At 28.2% G+C, this 26,622-nt stretch overlaps 2 protein-coding genes across 2 annotated transcripts; both read left to right on the forward strand.

Moving 5' to 3' along the window:
• Positions 1 to 419: 419 nt before the first annotated feature.
• LOC118644450 (cytochrome P450 4C1-like) lies at positions 420 to 4,405 on the forward strand. The gene is made up of 8 exons (XM_036283039.1): positions 420 to 460; positions 591 to 693; positions 886 to 979; positions 1,225 to 1,331; positions 1,434 to 1,502; positions 2,281 to 2,449; positions 3,959 to 4,138; positions 4,218 to 4,405. Exons 1-8 carry the CDS (start codon positions 420 to 422, stop codon positions 4,388 to 4,390), a joined length of 936 nt encoding a protein of 311 aa, XP_036138932.1. The 3' UTR covers positions 4,391 to 4,405.
• A 2,268-nt stretch (positions 4,406 to 6,673) lies between these two features.
• LOC105840832 (cytochrome P450 4C1) lies at positions 6,674 to 26,572 on the forward strand. The gene is made up of 14 exons (XM_036282814.1): positions 6,674 to 7,643; positions 11,819 to 12,233; positions 12,770 to 12,994; positions 16,985 to 17,094; positions 17,463 to 17,553; positions 18,103 to 18,288; positions 19,518 to 19,614; positions 22,667 to 22,769; positions 22,960 to 23,053; positions 23,301 to 23,407; positions 23,512 to 23,580; positions 24,353 to 24,521; positions 25,988 to 26,167; positions 26,243 to 26,572. Exons 3-14 carry the CDS (start codon positions 12,832 to 12,834, stop codon positions 26,413 to 26,415), a joined length of 1,542 nt encoding a protein of 513 aa, XP_036138707.1. The 5' UTR covers positions 6,674 to 7,643; positions 11,819 to 12,233; positions 12,770 to 12,831; the 3' UTR covers positions 26,416 to 26,572.
• The last annotated feature ends 50 nt before the right edge of the window (positions 26,573 to 26,622 follow it).

Genomic DNA, 26,622 nt, shown 5'->3' on the forward strand with positions numbered 1-26,622 from the left:
TACATTTAACTAAACGATTACCCAAATATCATCCGATCAATTCATTTGATTTTAAATAACTATATTTTGAATTTAATAACAGAGTGATTAGTGATTACGTCAACCAAAAGATAAATTTTGCAAGTTTTGTCTCTCATTATCTTATAAATGCAGTTATATAAGATAAAAGATGAAACTTGCAAAGTTTATCTTTTAGTTGAAGTTTCACTATCACTCTGTATTTGTTAAATTCCAAATAGTTATTTAAAATCGGATGAATTATTTTGAATAACCTTTTTCTGAATAATATTACATACATATTGTACTGCAATATTGCTACAATATTACGTGGCAATATTTCTGAAAGGACATTTTACCATTGCTGTAATCTTGCAGCAAAATTTTACAACGTTTATGCAATATTGCAATCTTGCGTTGAAATGTTGCCACAATGTTGCCGCAATCTTTCTGTGCTGTATGGGTATATGTAAACTAAGTTCAAATAATTCTAATAGCAATACATATTAATATTATGTAAACAATAGAGAACAAAATAGACACGTTGCTGTATATGTACATATGTATACATAACATTCTGTAATGTAATTTAGGTTCTTCAGGCCTTGGTTGCATAACGAATGGATATTCTCATTAACGTCAAAAGGTAGAGAACAAACAAAAATTCTGAAGATATTGCATGGATTTACTGAGAAAGTATGTAAACAAAGTTTATCATTTTAAATACTTTTTACAAATATTCTATTATATAAAAAAAATTAAAGAAGAAAAGTCTCATAATTTTTATTTGAAAAGAATAAAACAATTCATCCAATATATTATGTTGACAAATACATTTTTAACATTTACATAAATAATGAGAAAAGAACTGATGTTGGATACTTGTAGATTATTGCAGAGAGAAAAATTTATCATAAACTCTATGAACAACATAAGAAAAATCTCAGTGAAAATTCAGTCACAGTTGCAGAAACTACTGCAAGTACGTAACAAAATCCAAGCTACGTATAAAGTTTTAATTACTCTCCTTTAACATAAAAATTATTGAATTAAAATACATAAATTTAAATATTATTGTGATACAATAATATATATATTACACGATACAAATATATATTAATTTAATATTTGTAATACAATTTAAATTCAATATCGTTTAACAAAAATAACATGAACAAAAATTATACTATAAGATTAATACTTATATGCTTATATAAATTGATTTAGTTAAAAAAAAAAGACTTGCTATGTTGGATCTTTTAATATCGGCATCTCAAGAGGGTCTGTTAACTGATTCCGATATTAGAGAAGAAGTTGATGTCTTTATAGCTGCGGTATGTACATAAATTTTTTTATTGACAAATAAAAGTAATTTGTATCACACGCTACAGAGTTACATTATTTAAATGTATATAAAAAACAATCTGTGATTACAGGGTTATGATACTACAACATTAACTGTATTCTATACTTTATCACTCCTGGCCGAACATAAAAATATCCAGGTATTATATGCGCTAAGCATGGATTAAAAGAAAAAACAATTAAGATACTTACTTCCCAGATAGCACACGGACGTCCTTAGGACAGATTTCGTGGATACCGTGAGGACGTCCTGATTTTATCCCGGGACGTCCTTAGGACATCCCGAGGACAGTCCACCGGACGTCCTGAGGATACCATAGAATTTCCTCAGGACATCCTCAGGAATAGCAAACAATGACCACTTTTTGTCAGAATTTTTTAGTTTTTTTTTATACAAGACATCCCGGGACATATTTAGGATGATCCTGAGGACGTCCTGTGCTATCTGCATAATACACAATTAAGGTGCTATTTGTTTATAAATTTATAATTACTACATTGAGAAAAAAAGTAATTACAAAGTTTAACAAAACATTTAGTTGCGGGCTGCCAACAAAAGATATACTTAATATAATAATACTAAATATTGTTGCTGTTAATGCAAATGCAGTGATGTTGATTGAATTATGTATTTATATTGCAATACCATATGTTGTTGTATTGAATATATCTTTTATTGGCAGCCCATAATTAAAAAATTTTGTTCACTCAATTTTTTTTTCTCAATGTAATACGATCTTTCTTTCTCCGAGTGTATATAATTGCATATTAAACATAATTGCATTTTAAATATAATTTATATACTTGGAGAACAAAAATTAAAATATTTTTAAAATAAATTCTAAAAATTTTACAATCTTCTGTATACAAGTAAAACATAAAAATAATAAAAATGTGTTTTGATTAACATTGATACAGGATTGTGTCAGAAAAGAAGTTGATGCTATTATGCAAGAGAATCAAGGAAAACTTACTGTTCAATCGTTGCAATATCTACAATATTTAGAGAGATGTATAAAAGAAGCATTACGTTTATATCCGAGTGGTTATTTTATATCACGAGTTACTTCGGAAAAGGCACAGTTAAGTACGTAACTGTTTGATCTGTTAATAACATTTATTTTTATATACATTACATAACTTTATGCATACATAAATATAATGAATTATAACGTTCTGTTATTTAAAATTAAGCATATTTGTCTCATCTTAAAGAGGTGGTTTCATGTGCCGGCTCAAAAAAATCAATTTTTTAAAAAGTAGTTCTAATTGAAAGCTTTACTACTAAAAGATATCTTCATAAAGTCTTAAGAGTAATTTTGCAGATAAACCCTGCTGAAAAAAAATTACGTCACAAAATCACATAACGAAAGTACGTAACAATTCACGTAATTAATAACCACCTAATACGTAACAAAATGTCCCAAAATATTACCTAATTTTTAAAAATCTTTAACTTTTTAATAAGTTGTGCACCGACAATTAATCGAAGGTCAAGGTATCTCAAAGTCACGAACAACATATGTAAAGTTCAATGTGATCAGTGAGATTGCTCTCTATCTGCATAATTACAGTCTTAGGTTGAAATTCGAAATAGTTTTCGAGTTTTGAAATAATTTTCGACTTGGTCTACAGAATGTCATGCGATGCGCATGAGATAAATTATATTATTCTTTCAGAATAATATTATAATAAACAGAAAGATTTTTTCATTCAGATACAGTATTTTCTTAAAAAATAAATAAAAAATATTGCTCCATTTTTTTGCCCGGCACGAGACTGTTCCCTTAATAAACAAGATAAGATGTCTTGTAACATTTACAAAATTAATTGTTTAAGTTAATAAAACATTAATACAATTTTTTTTAAATCTGATATATACTGAGCAACAATATACACAATCTATGCCGTCAAAGTTTATGAAAAAATCTTGTACATTTGAGAGTTAAAGGATTAAGTCAATTTATTGAATAGACTAGTAATTTTAATTTGTAATTTGCATATTTTGGCAGAAGAAACTATGTTATAAGACTGACGAATTCATCAACGCGCAGTATATGCTGACGATTGTAAATTTAAACAATTAATTATACACGCGAACATATTTAGAGTTTGTTTATACAGGTTGACGATACATATATATATATTTTTATTTTAAAAATTATTCGAGACAGTAATAAAAATATTTTATTAGGTTCTTATATAAAATAATTATTAATTATTAAATATGAGGATTTCTAAAAGTATATTACTTCGACATTTTTTGTCAATTATACAAATGCCTTATACTATATATAAATGTATGAACAAAATAAATTATGTATAGCAACCATGAATGTATAAACTAAATATTTCTTCTTGCTTTAATTGTGCTTAAACAGGTCACATTTTTATTAATACTAATACAGTGTAATGTTTAGTTTTTTAGAAATAAGGATTGCTTTGAAAGACTTAAATCAGTATTGATGATCTTTCTACATAGATATTTATTTCTCAAATTTTTATAAAAAGTTTAATTTTGTTTTTTTAAATTTATATAAAGATTTAAATGTTTTTTGTATGTATATTCATTACATTTTTATAAAATTTTTTTCAGAATCACATTTAATACCTGCCGGAACAATAATGTTTCTTAGTATCTACGGTGTTCACAGAGATCCTAATTTTTGGCCAAATCCAGAAATATTTGACCCAGATAGATTTTTACCTGAGAATATCCAAAATCGTCATCCTTATTCTTATATACCATTCAGTGCTGGACCACGTAATTGTATCGGTAAAATTAAAATATTAAAATTTTTTATATTTTTTTATCCTTTTCCAAACATATTGCAGTATGTATATTCAAATTGTAGCGCAACGATTTGCTATGTTGGAGATGAAAGCAATGCTAGCTCCTTTAATTCACAATTTTTATTTGGAGCCCGTGGATTACTTAAAAGATCTACGAATGGCATTTGATGGTACGCTGTGCCCTCCTCATCCACATCGTATAAAATTTATTCCAATTGATACAAAATGCGTATAAATATTTAAAAACAAATTTTGAAACCGACAAGTGTATTATTGTTATAAAATAAAGTAAATTGTTATGCTATTACGTATACATTAATAATCAAAATAAAAAATATGCTTTTGTAAATGTATATTATATAACCAAGGGAATAAAAGACAATAATGATATAAATCTGGTTTATTTTATTTTATTAAATAAAACGATATTTTACATTTGCTTAATCCGCAGGACCTCCTCATAGAGATACATTTAAAATCAATTTCCTTGATTAATTCCGTTCCTAAAAAATTTAACCCGCATACAGGGTTAACGTAACCCTGGTTTTATTGTCGAGGTTGCAACATTTCAACAGCGTTTAAGTAAAGAAGCTGAAGCTTGGAGAGGAAAAACATTGGTCCTGCCGTCTACTGTTTTTTTGTTTGGCAGTTTAGTGCGCCAAGGGCTGTCGAGCTGCGTATATTGAAAGTGTGTAGGGAAACTAATGTATGCGTGAGTTCTTTTTTATGTATGCGTACTGAAGATTAATAATGTTTTTATTTTTAATAAGAACTGATAAACTCTCTCAGATATACTTAGTTTGATAAATATAAGGTTTATATGTATGCGAATTATTTTCTTATAACACAATTTTGATCTTTATATTGCAGCACGTAAGTCAAAATCTTTTTTTCACTCTATTATTAACATCAAAATAGTCACAAAGCCTATACACGGTTTTTTGATCTGATTGAAACTACAGTTCTTACTTGTTTTATCAATCTGCTTGAGAAGAAGATAAACCTTCCATAAAATGACGGAAAATATAATGTAAATCTTGACTCCATTGGTTTTGCGTTAAAACAGCATTGAAGAGGACTCGAATTGTGAGTCGATACGTTTGCGTACTTCATGTATACCATGTACTAATCGAACTCATGTACAATAATTTTATGTTACATTGATAAAATACTTATAAAATACAACATTGTACAAACACATCCAGTTCTGGCTCTTATTGGCAACATAACTTCATTTCGTTTTTTCAAATTTAATATATTAAAAGAATAAAAAATTACAATGTGCAGAAAAATAATCGTTATTCGACATGAAACATTATAAGACGTTAAAAGACATATTAAGAGGACCGAAAGCAGAATGACTTTATGTATAATGACGTAGAACCGATATCTTTTTATAAAGATGCTGTTATGTCATGAAATGTGTTGCAATTATTACTATAATATAATTAGATGTATCGTGTGTGTGTGCGTGTGTATCGTACGCGTGCCAGGTTTGTAAAATCATGAATATCTTACGAAGGCGGCTTTGATGATGCACAAACGATTTTGAACTTTAGAAGCTGGAATGCCATGACTGCAAAGGCAGCGGTTCATCACGATGTGCTCTTTATGATCAAATTGCATTTAAGAGTAAAAAAAATTGTGATACACATCTTTTACAAGAAAGTGAATAAAGAAGGAAGTGTGCGGAAGAATGAAAAGGCTCGCGTGACACAAATACGTCTACTGCCGCGAACGATAAGCTTGCGATATTAATGGCAAAGCAGATTCGAGGTCAAGCACGTGAAAGCAACCGTGCGATGCATCGCGCTTGCACGACGCGTAAATGCATTCGTCTCATTCATTCGCGTCTGTCATCGATGCACCGGGCTCGCGGTTGAATCGATCATCACGGAAACGAACTCTTTCCCCTTGTGGAAAAATACTATTTAACTTGCGTGGAAAAAAAATAGATTAGATGAGCAAAGTTTCAGCATAGCTTACTGCGCGAGTTAAACATTTATAACTAATAAAAAAATTTGATACAGTTCAATAAAGAAACTGTGTTTAAAAGCAATTAATGAATAAATTGTTAAAACAACTAATTCTTTGCGTTTAGAATAGAAATTGTTAACAAAACAAGTTTTTCTCGTTACAGTAGCAAAAGTATGTTCCGTTTTAGCTAACATGTTTTGTTATAAATTTTAATCCGTATTTTCAATTTCTACGGAAAGTTGTTTTGCTTGTATTAACAAATTTTCTGCGCTATTATACAATAACAAGTATAATCAGTTATAATCGCTAATTTTATTCTGTTATAAAACTTTGTTACTTTAATACTTTGCTAACGAAAACTGTCCTATACAGCTATAAAAATACTGAATCAAAATCTTATTATATTTGTTTTAACAAATATTTTTTGTGCGCAAGAGAATTATTAAAAATTAGTAAAAAACCATTCAAATTATACATGCATAATTTCACATTATTAATATATTAATATTAATTCTAATAGATTTTCCGCCATTATAATAGTATTTTTCTATAAGAGTTTATTTTTAGCGTTTCAACTTTGCGGGGAGGAGAAAAAAGTACGAAGTGGGATCGGCCGGAAATTCCACTTTCCACTCCCCCTCCGTCGTCACGAGTATATTTGTCCTATTGTCACGAGAAACACCTCAGTTACACGCCACGGGGTTGAAAAGGTGGACGCATTCGCTCGATCCATGTGCTTGGCCTCGACACCCCGACTTGCGTTATGTCGCGAAAAAAGAAAATCTCTTCACTTCGCGCACATCGTTTATAGTTAACCCGGAAAATTAATCTAGACAATTAAAAAAATAATTAAAACCTTGTTATGATCTTATAATATACCTTTTAAAGCGTTTCCGGACTCTCTTGACGCGATTTTTTCTGCCCTCTATGATGACATCACGCACGCGAATGATGTTTGAAACCAATATTTATTAATTAAATTCATAAAATAAATTTCTTTTGATCAACGCTCGATCAACGGTGAACTTCAGTGACTCTATTAGTGTTCCTTCGTTTTCTTGTGATTTAGGACTATCAGATTTATCAATGACATCAATATTCGATAAGAATAATTACATTAGAGTGAATGTAAAGTACGAACGCAGAGCAAGAGACAAAGTAATCTTTTATTACATACACTTTGTTTCATGACAATGTGAAATTCGCGTGACATGTAGACTTTTAAATATTATATGGAAATCATTTTATGAGAATGCGTGTAATTAATTAATTTCGTAATGAATAACGAACGAGAAACGCAATTAATGTAGATATTACGATTATCGCAAGGACAAAAGTGAGTAATCGATCGATCGTTTCTTTATTCGTTCGTCCTTTCGCATAAACGAAAGTAAAATTCTTTATCTGAAAGGAAAAAACTTGGAAAAAAGAAACTTAAGAGGTGCAAAGAATCAATTTCAAGGAAAAAGAAAAGACCATGTGGAAATCGGATAGACGGATACAGATACTATGTGAGTTTTATAAATAAAATTGAAATGTAGAATGTTCCGATTCTTTTCGAGAGATTTTAATGGAGATTTAAATAGTGTAGAAATGAAACTAAGATATTCTTCACAAACAATAGGATAATTCAATAAACTTACTGTTAAATCATTGTAATTATAATTTAAAAAGTTGATAGTTAAAGAAGATCATAAAGAAACAGCAATACCATTTAAGCGCGATAATTAGTGTAAACTTGGTTCTTAATAATAATATTTTCATATTAATCAAGGGGCACGGTACTGCCTCGCGCCAAGTGTACGCGCGCGAAGCACTGCCGTGCCTCTATTTACGCGAGACGCCGTTTGCAAGATTCCATATATTATCGAATCTCAATAACTGAATCGATTGATTTCTTATTAAATAAGCTTAATGGATAGCTTGCATCCGATTTATATGACAAAAGTGTTTTTATTTTTTCGCTACGTGACTTACGAGCGAAAATATCGCGATTTAAAGTTTTGCATTAAGAGTAAAATTTTTTAATAGGTGTAACAAATGTATTTTCATTCATTTTCAACGTTCTCGTGAAGTAAAAACTGATTAAAGACAAAATTTTATGTCGGGGGCTCCGCGTGTATTTCGCCCCTAGATTTTGGCTATTGCGGGCGAATTATCGCGGGCAACATCGTCGTGATAATAAGAGAAACTAATTTCGTCATGAGATCAGTTCTTACCGAAACTAGAAATATCTTATCACATACATTATTGTTTATTTATCTTAAAAGAAATAACCGATGAACTTACTGGATGTTTTCGCTACATGTTAACAATGTTTAACTTGTGATATTTTATCATGTGACTAAAATATGCCGTCATTTAAAAAATCATGGAAGAAGATATTCTTTCTCCTTTGTAAATCGTAATAAAATTGCGTATAAATAAAACGTAATTTTGATAATATTTTCTTGTCTAATTAATATGAATATTAATTTTTATTACAAGTTTAAGCTTGAATTACAAACTTAAAGTTACAAAATATATTGATTATTTTGTGGTACAACTTATGAGAAGAATAAGGAAAATATAAAAAAAAGTAAAAAAAGGCTCCAGGTATATGATTTTTCCTTTAAGGAAAAAAATTATTGGATGGTTCAACCTAAGTAATATATACTAACAAGGAAACCTCGCGAACCCGAAAATTCGGGTAAATATCTTCTTCCATGATTTTTTAAGTGACCGTATATTTTAATCGCATGATAAAATATCACAAGTTAAAATAGTTAATTTGTAGCGGAAACATCCAATAAGTTTATCGGTTATTTCTTTTAAGATAATTAGACAGTGTAAATAAATGTGATGAAATATTTTTAGGTTCGGTAAAAACTAATCTCATGACGAAATTAGTTTCTCTTATTATCACGACGATGAAGTTGTCCGCGATAACCCACGGTTACTCAAAATCCAGGGGCGAAACACACGCGGAGCCCCCGACATAAAATTTTATCTTTAATCAGTTTTTACTTCACGAGAACGTTGAAAACAAATGAAAATACATTTGTTACACTTATTAAGAAAGAAGCAACCGACTACAGATAAAAATTCGTGAAAATGTACAAACCGAATACTCTGTTAGTTTTGGAAGACTATTTCTTATGACTTCGTCCGCTTTCATTTAATCCTGCCATTTTCAATCAATGTGATTTTTTTTACAACTGTAAAATGTAATGTTATCAATCGGAGGCAATAATTTTCAGGCCGATGTCGGAAAACTGAATTTTCTAAGCTTTTCCATAGAAAACACAGGCAAAATTATAGAATCCAGGCATTTTGTCTATGACAACTTTCTGCCACTCGAATTGTTACTGAAATATTCTTTCTTGTATAGAAAATTATATGTATAGCTAGAGAAAAGTCAATCCGTCCCCGCCAAGCACGGAAAATCTAAGTTTTTCCGTGCTTGGCGGCGACAAATTGACTTTTCTCTTGTTATACACATAAAAAAACTGTTCAATGGACAGTTTTTCCACGCACAATATATCTGTGTATAATTTTTCAAGGATAAGGATCAGGTACAATTTTTTTGTGTACAATATATTTGTGTAGAATATTCTAATCGTGTACAATTATTTTGTGTAGAATATGATTAGTGCCGCCTTTCCCGGCAAGCAGCTCTCCCTTGCGCTCTGTCCCTGGCTCGCCACCGAACTCCTTGTTGATCACGCGACGAGGTGCCCATCGCCTTAACCGTAAAGAGATAAAATACTTAGTATTCCCCCTATTGAATTTCCGACTCTAGTCAGGGTCACAGTACCACTGGTTAAAATAAAATACTTAAAACTAATTTGTCGCAATTCCCCCGAAAGATCTTTTTTTCGCCTTTCACTTTTCTGCAGTCCCCCACTTTTCGAAAAATCAATTTTTTACGGTGGATTCTGAAAGATTTCGAGGAGTTCTAGAGTTTTCTAAGGAGTTCCGGAAGAGTTCTGTTAAAATAACTTTACAAATTAAAGTTAAATTTTTTGATGCTGAAACTTCGAGTAGCTGCATCTTCGTCACTATTAACTTTAGCGTTTTGAGTCATGAGAGACATCGAAGAAACTCGTGCGGTGACCAATAAAACTCCAGCGAGAACTTCAAAATTTTTCATCGTAATGGTTCTTAATCATAATCTATAACGACTTGCATCACCTGACGGCATTAATAAACTAAAAATTAGAACGTATGGTAGATATTTTCTAGAAAAACTTTTTAGTTCCAAATTATTTTTGCTATCTTAGTACAACAAAATAACAAATTCTGATATATTACTTTCTTCATTATTTTGAGTCATTATATATATTTCTTTATTATAAAGCATAACTGGCTTTACAACAATCTAACCTCGTCTAATTTCAATTATCATATCTTACTACATACTTTGAATTTAAAAGAAATAGATCGGAAGAATAACAAATTATGTATGTAAGTGACACAACTATTTTAGATGTGTAGTTTATTCGTTGTGAGGAAAAAGGTATTCGTAATAGTGGTAATGAATGAAATAATTTTATGTTCATGTATGTATAATATGTTTGTATAGGTTTATTACTTTTCTTTTTTTAAAAGTGCATGTACATATCGATACTCGGGTATATCGAATGTATGGAAGTTTTAGATCATGTTTACAACGATCATTTGATACGCGTATCAAGCACTATATTCGTACTAAATTAATTTAATACGTTGATGTACTACGATAACGTACTAAGTTCCCGGGAAAAAAATACTTCTTATTTGTTGATATTAACAAATATATGTTTGTATATGTTTATATATCGTCATATAAGAAATAAAAGTTCCATTATAAATGATCTCATACAGCCATATATATTACAATATTAAAGATATAAAATAAAAATATTTAAAAAATCGCACAAAATACTAAATAATAAAACTAAAACTCTATAATAAAAGAAAAAAAAAACAAAACTAAAATCAAATTAATAAAACAAATTTTTTTTTAACTTAAAAAAAAAGCTTTTAAAATGTTTTCTTTTAACACTAGTTTCTAACACTAGAGTGTGTATGTTTTTGTTACATGTACATGTACATGTACAAAATCGGTTCAGGCATTTTTAAGAAAGATTATTTTTTTTAATTTGCTTTCCCATTTCATAACTCCTAGAAAAATGCACTTTTTAAAATAAAATTTATATGGATATAGAAATGTTATATCACACTGGCACCACTTATGACATCAATTTCGATTGGATACGTGCGGAGGCCGATTTCACCTGCTTATTCCACTAACCCCTTTGCATTAAAAATTTTCATTTTAAAGAGTCAAGCTTCATCATTGTGCCATGTTGATGAAAAAAAAGATAACTAAAATCACCAAAAAGCGTTTGAAAGAAAAAGTTTTAAGCTTTAAAAGGCTTTTTGGAATTTGTTTCTACGATAATTTTTTGCTGAGTTCCAGCGGTTTGAAAATAGTCTAAATTTTTGGTATACAAATATACAAGTGTTCCCTATTTTTCTTTTCAGTAGTGTATATACAAAATTCGCAACTCAAAATACTATAGAGCAAGGAACTTTTCGAAAAATTAAATAAAAAGTTTATTTGTAAATTTTTATTTTAAGCAGTAGTTTTTGAGATATAACTGTTGTAAGGCTAATTATATACTACTTTTAGATGGTAAGGCCAATTATATACTACTTTTAGATGATACACTTAGCTATGAGTCGCACGTGCAATAGTATTAGTGAGCGCACACAAGATAGAATAATAAGATATACCAATAAAAAATACCAATAATACCAATAGAAAAATTACTTAACGAGGGCCCGAGTGGGGAAACAAGACGGAGTTGCTAAGTGCCATATATAGGCGTCGGTTCTGGATACACATCAGTCGTTCGGCAGATCTCATACAGTACAGATACATGTGCCACGTTAAAAGAAAACAAATTCTTGTTGCCAAAGAGGTTTGTCATACTTAATATCTGAATGCTCAAGTGCAATTCCACAGTGGCGATTTTATTCTACAACGGCCCTAGCAGCCTGATTCTTGCCGTCTGTAGATTTTTATGAATAGTCTTGGCCTCAGATGGTACCACCTGCCGAAAGGAGAGCCACAGGTATTTAGAGCCTCTGTAGAATGATTTTAGTTGAGTTCGCATCTTCTTTTGTCGGACTTATTGTAAGATAAGCAGTGAGCAAGCAGTCATTCCCGAGAGCAAGCGAATGTAACGAGAAAGAGTTAATTTGTTACAAATTAATTGTGCATAGTAACAAAAATATGTATTAAAATTATTTATATAGTTATATATAAGTTTATTTAAATTGATTGTAAATTATTAATTTTGGAAGCATTTTTATTAATGCCTGTTTAATAATATAAACAAATTTTATTAATCAAGAAAAAAAACAATTAAATTAAAAAATTAAGAATTAAACATTTTTCATAGACTTTATATAATTTTAATCCAATTTATAGTTTTTAGAAACAAAAAAAATTTACTCACATTTTTTATATTTGTTTTATCACCGTATTTTGACATGTTACATTTGACATATTACTTATCAATGTTTAAATAAATTATTCGTTATTATCAGAATAATGATAAAGTTTGTCACAATAAAAATATAAAATATTTTCTATGTGCAATCCAAGAACTGAAAGAAACCCGCGACTGATGAGAACTGAACCTGCTTAGAACAATCAATACGACAAAGATGTTTGTTACTATATTATTATTACTTGTCTTAATTGGATATTTGACATATCATTATTACGTGCAATATGGACCAAATGGACAATTAATCAATAAAATACCAGGACCAATAGGTTATCCAATTATTGGTAATATATTGTTATTCACTCGGATAGATTTACTAGGTAAGTTAAAAATTTTAATATATTTTAATAAATAAACTTTTTTAAAATATAAAAATATCTCTGTAAGGAACATTGTTTTTGTATTAACATAAAATGTTATAAGTAATATTGAAAAATATTTTATAATTAATTTTAACAGTATTTTAATAATAAAATGCATTATTTAATGTAAATGTAATATATTTCCAATTTCTACCTTTTCGTACATAAAAGATATTGTCAAACTCTTGAATAACTGAACAATTTTTTTAACAACATTTTAATCTGACACTTACACTATTTTTCTAATTTAGTTTATTATTATATATAATAATAACTTTATTCGCCTTTTCCTTGCGGGGTACAGACGGACTCCCGCTTCGCTTACAAAAATAATAAATATCGCTTTTACCGCATGCGCATCACTTATATTTCTGAGAAAAAGGGAAACATTCACACACTTCCATTCATCCATCCATTCTGCATTCATTCTTAGACTTCCGCTTCCGCCGCTTTTCCATTCATTTCTCTAATCACCATCTTTTGTCCTCATTCATTCCTTGCACTCTTCTCCTCCCAGGGTCTTATCTTCCCCTCCTTTCGCCCTCCTCGTCCGCTTCCTCCCAATATCTCTCTCCTTTTATTCCGGTACTTAACCTAAACCTTGCAACTCTGCCACCTTTTCTATTCCTAATTTCTCTTTAGGTAATCTGGAATACCTTTATCTTTAATTTTTCCGTACCATCTATTAAATCGCAAGCTACTAATCCTCTCCCATCTCTCCCTCCTCTGCTTATTCTTCTCTCTCTTTATCATTTCCTCCCCTCTTCTTTCATTCTCTCCACTTCCTCTACTCCCCAGCCCCTTTCCTCATAAAATCTTCGCCTCTCTTTCTCTCAACCCGTCTTTGCTCTACCCTCCCTTGCTCTTTTCTTTATCTCTTCCCAACATTCTTTTGCTAATTCTCCACCTCCTCCCTCTTCTAATTTCTTTTCATATCCCCAAGCTCTCATTTCCGCCCTTCTCTCTAACTTATCCCTTTGCAACTCTTTGCAGACCATGTATCGTGGCACACTTCTTTCCACTCCCAGTACCCATCTCAAGTACCTTTCTTGTAACCTCTCTATTCCCTCTCTCCTAGCTCTTTCATCCCCAAAATTTCACCCCATAGCTCACTACCGACCATACCAATTTATCGAATAGCCGATTATCCCCATTACACCATAGTCACATCTGACATTGCCTAATTTCTGCGGTCATTCATCCAACTCTGAACCGCCGTCGACATTGCTTGACTTCGAAGATTGTACGCAACTTACAAGGGAACCTCGCGAACCCGAAAATTCTGATTTTAATGAAACTTGGCATAAATGTAGAGGGGGGTAAATACATGAATTTAGAAATTTTTAGTTAGTGCTTATAAATGGTTTGAAAGGGTGAAACCATTCTTCAAAGTTGAGACATTTTTGCGTTTTCTCGATATATCTCGCAAACTAAACAAAATATAAAAAGTTTCATACAAAAGTTTTTTAGCATAAATACCTCCATTTAACTATGCTGTTTATTTAAAAAAAAAAAATTTTTTTTTTTAATTAAAATAAATTTTCAACAAATTTGACTTTTATGTATATAGCATTTATAAAGTAATTATACTATCTTATACTACGTTTTATTTATATCATCTATGTGTATATTATGTTATATATTATCTATGTTATAATACTATACATTTATATTATCTGCATCCCTGTATGTATTAATTTTTATCTAACAGTTGCGCAATATTAGAGTAGTCACGTTGCTTTCACACAGTGTTCATTCTGTCTACGTCACATATTTCACATTCAAGTTTTATATTTGTTATGTCACGGTATGTATCATATATGAAATGGAAATCATGTATTAATAAAAGTTTGGTATCTTTATTAATGATGTTACGCGTCGGTTTCACATCAGTATCAAGTCTAACGTGTGCTTGATTTTTCTGTTAGATTGTTTTTAATTAAGCGGAGCATAATGTCACATATAAATGTTGCAAATGTTTTTAATATGTTAATTATTTTATTTCAAATTACACATATTCCACCAACGCCTATAAATGAAAGAGAAATACAATTACGTGATGTGATAAAGGATATTATAACAAATGCAGTGAATGACTTATCATTTGATGTACACACTGATTTTGCTTTAAAATGTCAAAATTATTGGGAAGTGGATTTACTTGACATAGAATATGTAACAGATAAAGTAAAAGAATTTATTTAAAAAAAAAATTTTTTTTCTAAAAAACTAAATAGTATAGTTAAATATAGGTATTTATGCTGTAAAACTTTTATATAAAACATTTTTTAATCTTTCGTTTAGTTTGCAAGATATATCGAGAAAACGCAAAAATGTCTCAACTTTAAAGGGTAGTTTTACCCCTTCAAATCGTTTATAAGCACCAACTAAAAATTTCTAAATTCATGTATTTATCCCCTCTACATTTATGCCAAGTTTCATTAAAATCAAAATTTTTGGATTTGCGAGGTTCCCTTGTTAGTACTTCGCAATATTCCATGAACACTTGATGCTACATATTTGTTACTGATTAGTTTAATAGATGTCAGAAACATGAAACGTATAATTAAATAATATTTATAAATAAATATAAATCTACAGTTTTTTTTACTGATTTTTACATTTGCGAAATAACATGTGGAATAACTTATACAAATATGTTTTTGTTCTGTTCTTTTGATAAAGCTAAATTATATCTCACAGACAGCACACAATATTTATAAAATATTTACAAAATATTTATAATATTTATTTTAATATTTTATAAATATTTATCCAAATATTTTATAAATATTTTTGTGGTCTTAGATTTGACAGATCATAAAGATTTATCATAAGTATTATAAAAATATTTATAAAATATTTATAAATATTTACAAAATATTACTTGTACAAATCTTTATTTTTTATTTACCATAAATATTGTATAAAATATTTAGTCTATATTTTAATAATATGTTAAATAAGGATTTTTTTCTTCATGTATTATATATGTATAAAATATTATAAAATATTTAAATAATATTTTTAAAAAATAAATATTTAAAAATATTTATATATATTTATAAATATTTATCATAAATATTGTGTGCTGTCTGGGATAATTCTAAATATAGAGATTGATGGTGATTAATATATATAGTCTTTGGAATCAATAATTTTTTTTATGTTTATTTATATGTTTATATATTAGATTATGTTCATACAAATTAATAAAAAATAAACTTATAAAGCATAAAAATAAAGCATAAAATTCAAATTACTATATTTGCTAACCGAGAATCAGGATCAAATTAGTACATCATAATAACGTCACGGAATAACGGCGAGAAATAGGACTAAAATATTACGTCATAAAGACGTCATTAAATAACGTCAATATGCCGTCATTTAAATGTCATAGTCGCATTTTGGTCATAGGACGTCATTCGTACCAATATGACCAAAATTTAACGTCAAAATGACTTGTCATTGCTACCTGGGTATTGTTGATGCGTTTTTTTTTAAGTGGTTTTCTCAGTAAGCCTAATCCATTAAAAGATGAAATATAATATACAACTTGGCAGGAAAATTTATATATTTATATAATATATAAATACTGCCAAGTTGTATATTATATTTCATCTTTTAGTGGATTAGGCTTACTGAGAAAATTTATATATTATAAGACTTACAATATAGTCATTAGAATAATTTTAATGAATTTGTAGTGCAGGGCATTATTTCTTATACAGAGCTGCTCCTGAGACAAAGCGTCACGCGCGAGATCGGCGGCTCGGCCGTCAAGACTGCGCGCGGTAGTAGGAGCATAGGAGGCGGCGCTTCGAGAATCGGCTCGAAAAGGGCAACTAGGCTCAAGCACTGACCTATACAAACAAATTTTAGTTAATTGGTGAAACGCTTTTCGATATTGCTGAATATGAAATGAATCCGTTTCTTTCAAAGAAGTTCCCATCTGGAAGGTTCACTTTAATTTAATTAATCAGTATTATCCCCTTTTTAAAATATGGTTTTTCTTAATATCTATTGTGGGTATTCGTCATCCCGATGATCTAGAGGTAATAAAATATAAAATTTTGTACATTACTGACAAACCAATAATTTAACAATTTTATGTTTCCACTTTGTAAAAAGAAGATATTACCGATTATATTGCTGCAGCTTTTCCGCGATTGGTTCTTTCGCTGTGCTTACTTCGTGTTGCAAGAGTAACTGTCATTGCAACTGAATTTTGCGTTGTAATTTATTTTTAAAGTATTTTAAAAAGTAATAAAAGTTAAACACCGCGCACGTTTGTGATGTCTAATACTTATAAAAAGCATTTATAAAAATCAATAAAAATAAAAAATATTTTAAATAAACTAATTACATTTATTAAAATTAAGTACAGTTAGTTTGACTTGTACTTTTTTTTTTAATTTTCTAGGTAATACTGGGCAGTACAAAACATATCGAAAAGAGTAAAATTTATGACGTTTTAAAGTCTTGGTTCAACACGGGTCTTATTGTCAGCAAAGGTAATATTATATTTATTAATATAAGTTTACAGTTCCAAATATGAGTATGTAGAGTATGGTAAAGTTACTTTTAAAAATTAAGTCATTATTTGATAATATTTAATACAAAAGTACGCGTTTTTCATTAAAAAAGTATTTTGTCAAGTTAGTACTTTTAATAACTTACAGTTACTAAAAAGTGTTGATTTATTATAATTTTTTTACTTTTTTACCAAACTTTAATACATTTTTTTTATTATAGTGTTATTTAATCAAATTAATAGTTTTATTAATTTGGTATTACTTTCCAAAATACTAAACGGTTTATATATAAATTTCATGCCTTTCTAAATCATTAATGTCTGTATTTGATTACATATTTTTTATATATGCGCGTGAGAGAAAATAAATTTTAAATATATAATATTGATAGCAAAATAACAAATTAAAAATTATCAATAACAAATTAAAAGGAAAAAAACAATCTCGCAATATACATACATACATAAGCGTCATTTATATTTTACAATATTTTACAGTATTATATGTTAATCTTTGTTATTAATTTAGGTTCAAAATGGCAATCACGACGAAAGATATTAACTCCCACATTCCATTTTAATATATTACAGCAATTTGCTGAGATTTTAATCGAAGAAGGCGAGAGGATGTCAACATCCTTAAAAAATACAGGAGACACTATTACAAAAGATTTAATACCGTTTATTGGTGTACATACGATGAACGCATTATGTGGTATCACATTCTGTTTATATATTTATGTACACTGTAAAAAGTTTTTGTAAAATTACAACTATAATAGTGGGTAATTTTGAGACCAACTATAATAGTTGTAAATTTACTATTGTCTATAATTTTGCAGTGTACAAGTAAAAAAAATTTAATTTGTCATAAATTTGTTTACGGTGTATACTACTGTATACACAAGTGTAAAAAACAAATTAAGAAATTATTGCAAAATTTACTATACAAAATTACATACACAAGAAAATTTACAATTATTATAATTGGTCTCAAAATTACCCAATTATAGTTGTAATTTTACAAAAATTTTTTACAGTGTAGAGATTTTATCTCTCTGTTGAAAGCAGATTATATTTTGACTAATATAAATGATAAACAAACTATATCTATATAAAGAAGAACTAGTAAAAAGTATCGATTTTAGTCCGTCAACCAGCGCTTATAATTCATTATTATAATTATAGATATAATAAAATAGAATATATATAATTAATAATATTAATTATATTGTAATTTTATAATGATTTCGAGGACACTGTCCCACGATTTTATTAAGTGATTCGATCACATCACTTTGAGAGGCGAGGGGAAATCACATTAATAAAGCCTCTCAATTCATAAGAAACGACGGTGCTAACGATAATATAAATCATTCTGAGAAACAAATAGAACTCATTCTATAAATCAATATAATGTTGATAATTATTTCAATATAATCTTACTACCATATTCAATTTCACATTTTAAACTTCAAATTGATGCCAAATGTATTATCAGCAACTCCGAGAACATACAAGCAACAGTTTCCACACCATATTGAATCAGCCACTTTAAATGAAAGTATGTGGATATTTATATCACGCTTGGAATACTTAGTTGAGTAACAATTCAGTAAAGACAATTAAATCATTTATTTTGAGGATACCGTGTAAAATATTCAAAAATCTATAGCGTAACATTGTACTTTATTTTTAAATCTCACAAATAAGTTCTCATCGGTTTTTAGGCTTCGAAAAAATATTTTTACATTCTACAAGGCATAGCAACAATAATCTATAGGAATTTTAAGCGCTGGTTGATAGACCAAAACCGGCATTTTTTATCGGGCTTTCTTTGTGCAAAATACCAATGTTATAATAAATTAAAGTTATCTCATTTTTTCAATAATATTTTTTAAATATGTATAAGATTATATTACAATAAAGTAATTTTTTTTTTAGAAACTGCAATGGGAACTTCTTTGAAAGAAACGGATTCATTTCATATTCAGCAATATCGAAAAGCGTTTCACCAATTAACTAAAATTTGTTTGTATAGGTAATTAAAAAAATTGTGTTATATATGTCGTATGCATAGAGAAAATTTATATAAAAATTATTACTATATATAATAGTAACCATAAGAAAAGATTTTAAAAAATTATCCCAGGTAGCAAGGTGTCGTATAATTGACGGCATTTTTTCGTCATTTTTATGACGAAGCAGACGTCATAAGATGACACCAAATGTCATAAAAGTGACGTACATTTGTCTTATCTTAACGACGTCATATATTGACGTCAAAAATACGTCATTTTCAAGAATATTATTAACGTCATTTTCAAGAAGCTAGTGTCGTACATTTGACGGCATTTTATTGTCATTTTTATGACGAAACATAGATTTTTAAATTACATCTAAGGTTGTGTTTCAAAATTACTATCAGTACTAAACGTCTATAGTATACGTAACGAAAACTATATATTTTCAGTACGCAAAGAGAAAAATTTCTTTCGATTTAATAAATTTTCTTTAAGTCAAACAAATTTGATCATTGGTATACGTCAATAAAACTGATGTTTGAACTAACAAATACAATTGTTTAGACTTTTAAACAAAGTAATTGTTTTTTTTAAATAAAATATTTTTAAATAAAATACTTTTAAATAAAATATTTTTTGAAGGAATTTAATTTTCTTTGATTCAAATTATAATGTTATTAAACGGTAAAACAAAATTTAAGCACATATTTTCCTTCCAAAGAGACAAAAGCTCGTGACCGAACACGTGATTACCACTACACGCAGAAAAAGGATTTGTTACCGAAGTTAAAATTTAGCTATAACAGCTAAGATGTGTCTTAAGACGTAATAAAAAATACATAGACCGAGAAATCACTACGATAGCATAGGTTGATCCGTTTTCTGTCACCGTGAGTAGTCTGCTTATGTAGTCTTTGGAATGCAAATTGCATTACAAAAAAGATACCGCGTGCTTAATGGCGGTCCGCGAATTACGACCATATAAAATTAAATCCTATTTGAATCAAACAATATTTTTATTTAAATCAAATATTGTGTCAAACAATAATGATTATTCCAAACAATATAATTTAATGTTTCAAAACATTCAAATTTTTATTTAATAAAATAATATTTTGTAAGAAATAATTTTTTTCAAGCGAAACAAATATAATTCAAACAAATACATATATTTAATTCAAAGAAGTTCTTTCTGTGTACTGACAGCAATTTTGAAACACAGCCCATAAAACTAACGTACTTTGTTTTACCTTAACGACATTAAAAATTATACTTTATTATTTTTGCAATTATAAACTAAATAAATAATTATTATTAATAATTAATGTTAAGTTTATAGTTAACTTTGAAATTGACATATAATAATCAAATAATAACCGGTTAACGTAAAAATTATTCAAAAAGTTTATGTTGTAGATTATTACAGAGAATTATAATTAACATCAGTAATTAGTCACTAATAAAATCTTATTAATGCATCGTAAAATGATCAGTTAAATGGCGTTATTAATTAGTCAAGGATATGACGTCGGAAATACGTTGTAGATGGATAAATGACTGATGTAATTAATAAGTCAAAAAATGACGTTATCATTACGTTTTAATTTGGTAACATAACGTTCACGACCTCAAATGACGAATTATTGACGTCCAGTGAACAACACCTTGCTACCTGGGATACCACAACTAGTGTAAATAATATAACAATTTAATAAAAAGTATAGTAAAAATATTTATAATTCTTTCTTGGTCCGTGCTTATTACTTATCATAGTAATTTTTTATGTAGAATTTTTTCTCTGTAATATAGAAATTAATAATAATAAAAAGATAAATAATTTTGCCCATTATATTATACATTATAAAATATTCAAACCGACATTATCAATCTGCATATTAATTTTAAAATTGTCGGTAAATAAAGTTGCTGACAAGTTGCTACCTAAAGTTATCGTAGATGGTAGCATCAATTTGCCAACAAATGTGAACTAACTAATAGAGACTAAATCTTACTTGTTAATAGTTGGATCTTTATGCTAATCTTGTGTGTCTTTAGATATACTTCAAAACTGACTACCCATACAGCACAAAAGCTTGCAGCAACATTGCATATTGCGATGTAATGTTTCAGAGATATTGCAAAGACACTATTTTACAATATTACTTCAGCAATGATGCAGCAACGTTTTAAAATATTATTAAAATATTAAAAATAGATAAAATTAATATTCAATACAGTTTGAATAAGTATATTACAGTAACTTTTCAATAATAATGTGAAAGTGATCGTTCTATATTATTAAAAAATTTTCGTCTATAGAGATACATGCATTCTGGAGTAGTTTTACTTTGTGTGTAAAACTATTATTGTGTAGATTTGTGTATAACAAAGTACAAGATTATTCAAAATTATTTTAAATAATTATATTTTTAAATTTAACAAGTACAGAGTGATATTATAGTGACGTACATTTAACTAAACGATTACCCAAATATCATCCGATCAATTCATTCGATTTTAAATAACTATATTTTAAATTTAATAACAGAGTGATTAGTGATTACGTCAACCAAAAGATAAATTTTGCAAGTTTTGTCTCTCATTATCTTATAAATGATAATCCACTTATATAAAATAAACGATGAAACTTGCAAAGTTTATCTTTTAGTTAAAGTTTCACTATCACTCTGTATTTATTAAATTCCAAATAGTTATATTTAAAATTGGATGAATTATTTTGAATAACCTTTTTCTGAATAATATTATATACATATTTTACTGCAATATTGCTACAATATTACGTAGCAATATTTCTGAAAGCGAACATTTTACCATTGCTGCAATCTTGCAGCAAAATTTTGCAACAACGTTTATGCAAAATTGCAGTCTTGCGTTGAAATGTTGCCACAATGTTGCTGCAATCTTTCTGTGCTGTATGGGTATATGTGAACTAAGTTCAAATAATTCTAATAGCAATACATATTAATATTATGTAAACAATACAGAACAAAATAGACACGTTGCTGTATATGCACATATGTATACATAACATTCTGTAATGTAATTTAGGTTCTTCAGGCCTTGGTTGCATAACGAATGGATATTCTCATTAACGCCGAAAGGTAGAGAACAAACAAAAATTCTGAAGATATTGCATGGATTTACTGAGAAAGTATGTAAACAAATTTTATCATTTTTAATTTTTACAAATATTCTATTATATAAAAAAAAATTAAAGAAGAAAAGTCTCATAATTTTTATTTGAAAAGAGTAAGACAATTCATCCAATATATTATGTTGACAAATACATTTTTAACATTTACATAAATAATGAGAAAAGAACTGATGTTGGATACTTGTAGATTATTGCAGAAAGAAAAATTTATCATAAACACTATGAACAACACAAGAAAAATTTCAGTGAAAATTCAGTCACAGTTGCAGAAACTACTGCAAGTACGTAACAAAATCCAAGCTATGTATAAAGTTTTAATTACTTTTTTTTAGCATAAAAATTATTGAATTAAAATACATAAATTTAAATATTATTGTGATACAATAATATACATATATTACGATACAAATATATATTAATTTAATAATTGTAATATAATTTAAATTCAATATTATTTAACAAAAATAACATGAACAAAAATTATACTATAAGATTAATACTTTTATATGCTTATATAAATTGATTTAGTTAAAAAAAAAAGACTTGCTATGTTGGATCTTTTAATATCGGCATCTCAAGAGGGTCTATTAACTGATTCCGATATTAGAGAAGAAGTTGATGTCTTTATAGCTGCGGTATGTACATAAATTTCTTTTTATTAACAAATAAAAGTAATTTGTATCATACGCTACAGAGTTACATTATTTAAATATATATAAAAAACAATGTGTGATTACAGGGTTATGATACTACAACATTAACTATATTCTATACTTTATCACTCCTGACCGAACATAAAGATATCCAGGTATTATACGCGTTAAGCATTAATTAAAAAAAAAAACAATTAAGATACTTACTTCCCAGATAGCACACGGACGTCCTTAGGACGTCCAGAACGGATTTCGTGGATACCATGAGGACGTTCTGATTTTATCCCGGGACGTCCTTAGAACATCCCGAGGACAGTCCGCTGGACGTCCGGAGAATACCATAGAATTTCCTCAGGACATTTTCAGGAATAGTAAACAATGACCACTTTTTGTCAGAATTTTTTAGTTTTTTTTTATACATCCCGGGACATATTTAGGATGATCCTGAGGACGTCCTGTGCTATCTGCATAATACACAATTAAGGTGCTATTTGTTTATAAATTTATAATTACTACACTAAGAAAAAAAGTAATTAGTTTAACAAAACGTTTAGTCGCGGGCTGCCAACAAAAGATATACTTAATATAATAATATTAAATATTGTTGCTGTTAATGCAAATGCAGTGATGTTGATTGAATTATGTATTTATATTGCAATACCATATGTTGTTGTATTGAATATATCTTTTATTGGCAGCCCATAATTAAAAAATTTTGTTGACTTAATTTTTTTTTCTCAATGTAATACGATCTTGTTTTCTCCGAGTGTATATAAATGCATATTAAATATATTTTAAATATAATTTATAAACTTGGAGAACAAAAATTAAAACGTTTTTAAAATAAATTCTAAAAATTTTACAATTTTCTGTATACAAGTAAAACATAAGAATAATAAAAATGTGTTTTGATTAACATTGATACAGGATTGTGTCAGAAAAGAAGTCGATGCTATTATGCAAGAGAATCAAGGAAAACTTACTGTTCAATCGTTACAATATCTACAATATTTAGAGAGATGTATAAAAGAAGCATTACGTTTATATCCGAGTGGTTATTTTATATCACGAGTTACTTCGGAAAAGGCACAGTTAAGTACGTAACTGTTTGATCTGTTAATAACATTTATTTTTATATACATTACATAACTTTATGCGTACATAAATATAATAAATTATAATGATCTGTTATTTAAAATTAAGCTTATTTGTCTCATCTTAAAGAGGTGGTTTCATGTGCCAGCTCAAAAAAATCAATTAAAAAAAAAAATAGTTCTAATTGAAAGCTTTACTACTAAAAGATATCTTTACAAAGTCTTACGAGTAATTTTGCAGATAAACCCTGCTGAAAAAAAATTACGTCACAAAATCACCTAACGAAAGTACGTAACAATTCACGTAATTAATAACGACCTAATACGTAACAAAATGTCCCAAAATATTACCTAATTTTTAAAAATTTTTAACTTTTTAATGAGTCGCGCACCGACAATTAATCGAAGGTCAAGGTGATCAGTGAGATTGCCTTCTATCTGCATAATTACAGTCTTAGATTCGAAATAGTTTTCGAATTTCGAAATAATTTTTGAGTTGGTCTACAGAATGTCATGCAATGCGCACGAGGTAAATTATATTATTCTTTCAGAATAATATTATAATAAACAGAAAGATTTTTTCATTCAGATACAGTATTTTCTTAAAAAATAAATAAAGAATATTGCTCCATTTTTTTGCCCGGCACGAGACTGTCCTCTTAATAAACAAGATAAGATGTCTTGTAACATTTACAAAATTAATTGTTTAAGTTAATAAAACATTAATGTAAAATACAATTTTTTTTAATCTGATATATACTGAGCAACAATATACACAATCTATGCCGCCAAAGTTTATGAAAAAATCTTGTGCATTTGAGAGTTAAAAGGTTAAGTCAATTTATTAAATAGACCAGTAATTTTAATTTGTAATTTACATATTTTGGCAGAAGAAACTGTGTTATAAGACTGACGAATTCATCAACGCGCAGTATATGCTGACGATTGTAAATTTAAACAATTGATTATACACGCGAACATATTAAGAGTTTGTTTATACAGGTTGGCGATACTATTTTTTTATTTTAAAAATTATTTGAGACGGTAATAAAAATATTCTATTAGGTTGTTATATAAAATAATTATTAATTATTAAATATGACGATTCCTAAAAGTATATTACTTTGACATTTTTTGCCAATTATACAAATGCCTTATGCTATATATAAATGTATGAACAAAATAAATTATGTATAGCAACCATAAATGTATAAACTAAATATTTCTTATTGCTTTAATTATGCTTAAACAGATCACATTTTTATTAATACTAATACAGTGTAATGTTTAGTTTCTTAGAAATAAGGATTGCTTTGAAAGACTTAAATCAGTATTGATGATCTTTCTACATAGATATTTATTTCTCAAATTTTTATAAAAAATTTAATTTTGTTTCTTTAAATTTTATATAAAGATTTAAATGTTTTTTGTATGTATATTCATTACATTTTTATAAAATTTTTTTCAGAATCACATTTAATACCTGCCGGAACAATAATGTTTCTTAGTATCTACGGTGTTCACAGAGATCCTAATTTTTGGCCAAATCCAGAAATATTTGACCCAGATAGATTTTTGCCTGAGAATATCCAAAATCGTCATCCTTATTCGTATATACCATTCAGTGCTGGACCACGTAATTGTATCGGTAAAATTAAAATATTAATATTTTTTATATTTCTTTATCTTTTTTCAAACATATTGCAGTATATTCAAATTGTAGCCCAACGATTTGCTATGTTGGAGATAAAAGCAATGGTAGCTCCTTTAATTCACAATTTTTATTTGGAGCCTGTGGATTACTTAAAAGATCTACGAATGGCATTTGATGGTACGTTGTGCCCTCCTCATCCACATTGTATCAAATTTATTCCAATTGATAGAAAATGCGTATAAATATTTAAAAAGAAATTTTGAAACCGACAAATGTATTATTGTTATAAAATAAAGAAAATTGTTATGCTATTACGTATACATTACTAATCAAAATAAAAAATATGCTTTTGTAAATGTGTATTATATAACCAGGGGAATAAAAGACAATAATGATATAAATCTGGTTTATTTTATTTTATTAAATAAAACAATATTTTACATTTGCTT

Source organism: Monomorium pharaonis, chromosome 2 (genome assembly GCF_013373865.1).
Source record: "Monomorium pharaonis isolate MP-MQ-018 chromosome 2, ASM1337386v2, whole genome shotgun sequence".
Classification (NCBI taxonomy): domain Eukaryota; kingdom Metazoa; phylum Arthropoda; class Insecta; order Hymenoptera; family Formicidae; genus Monomorium; species Monomorium pharaonis.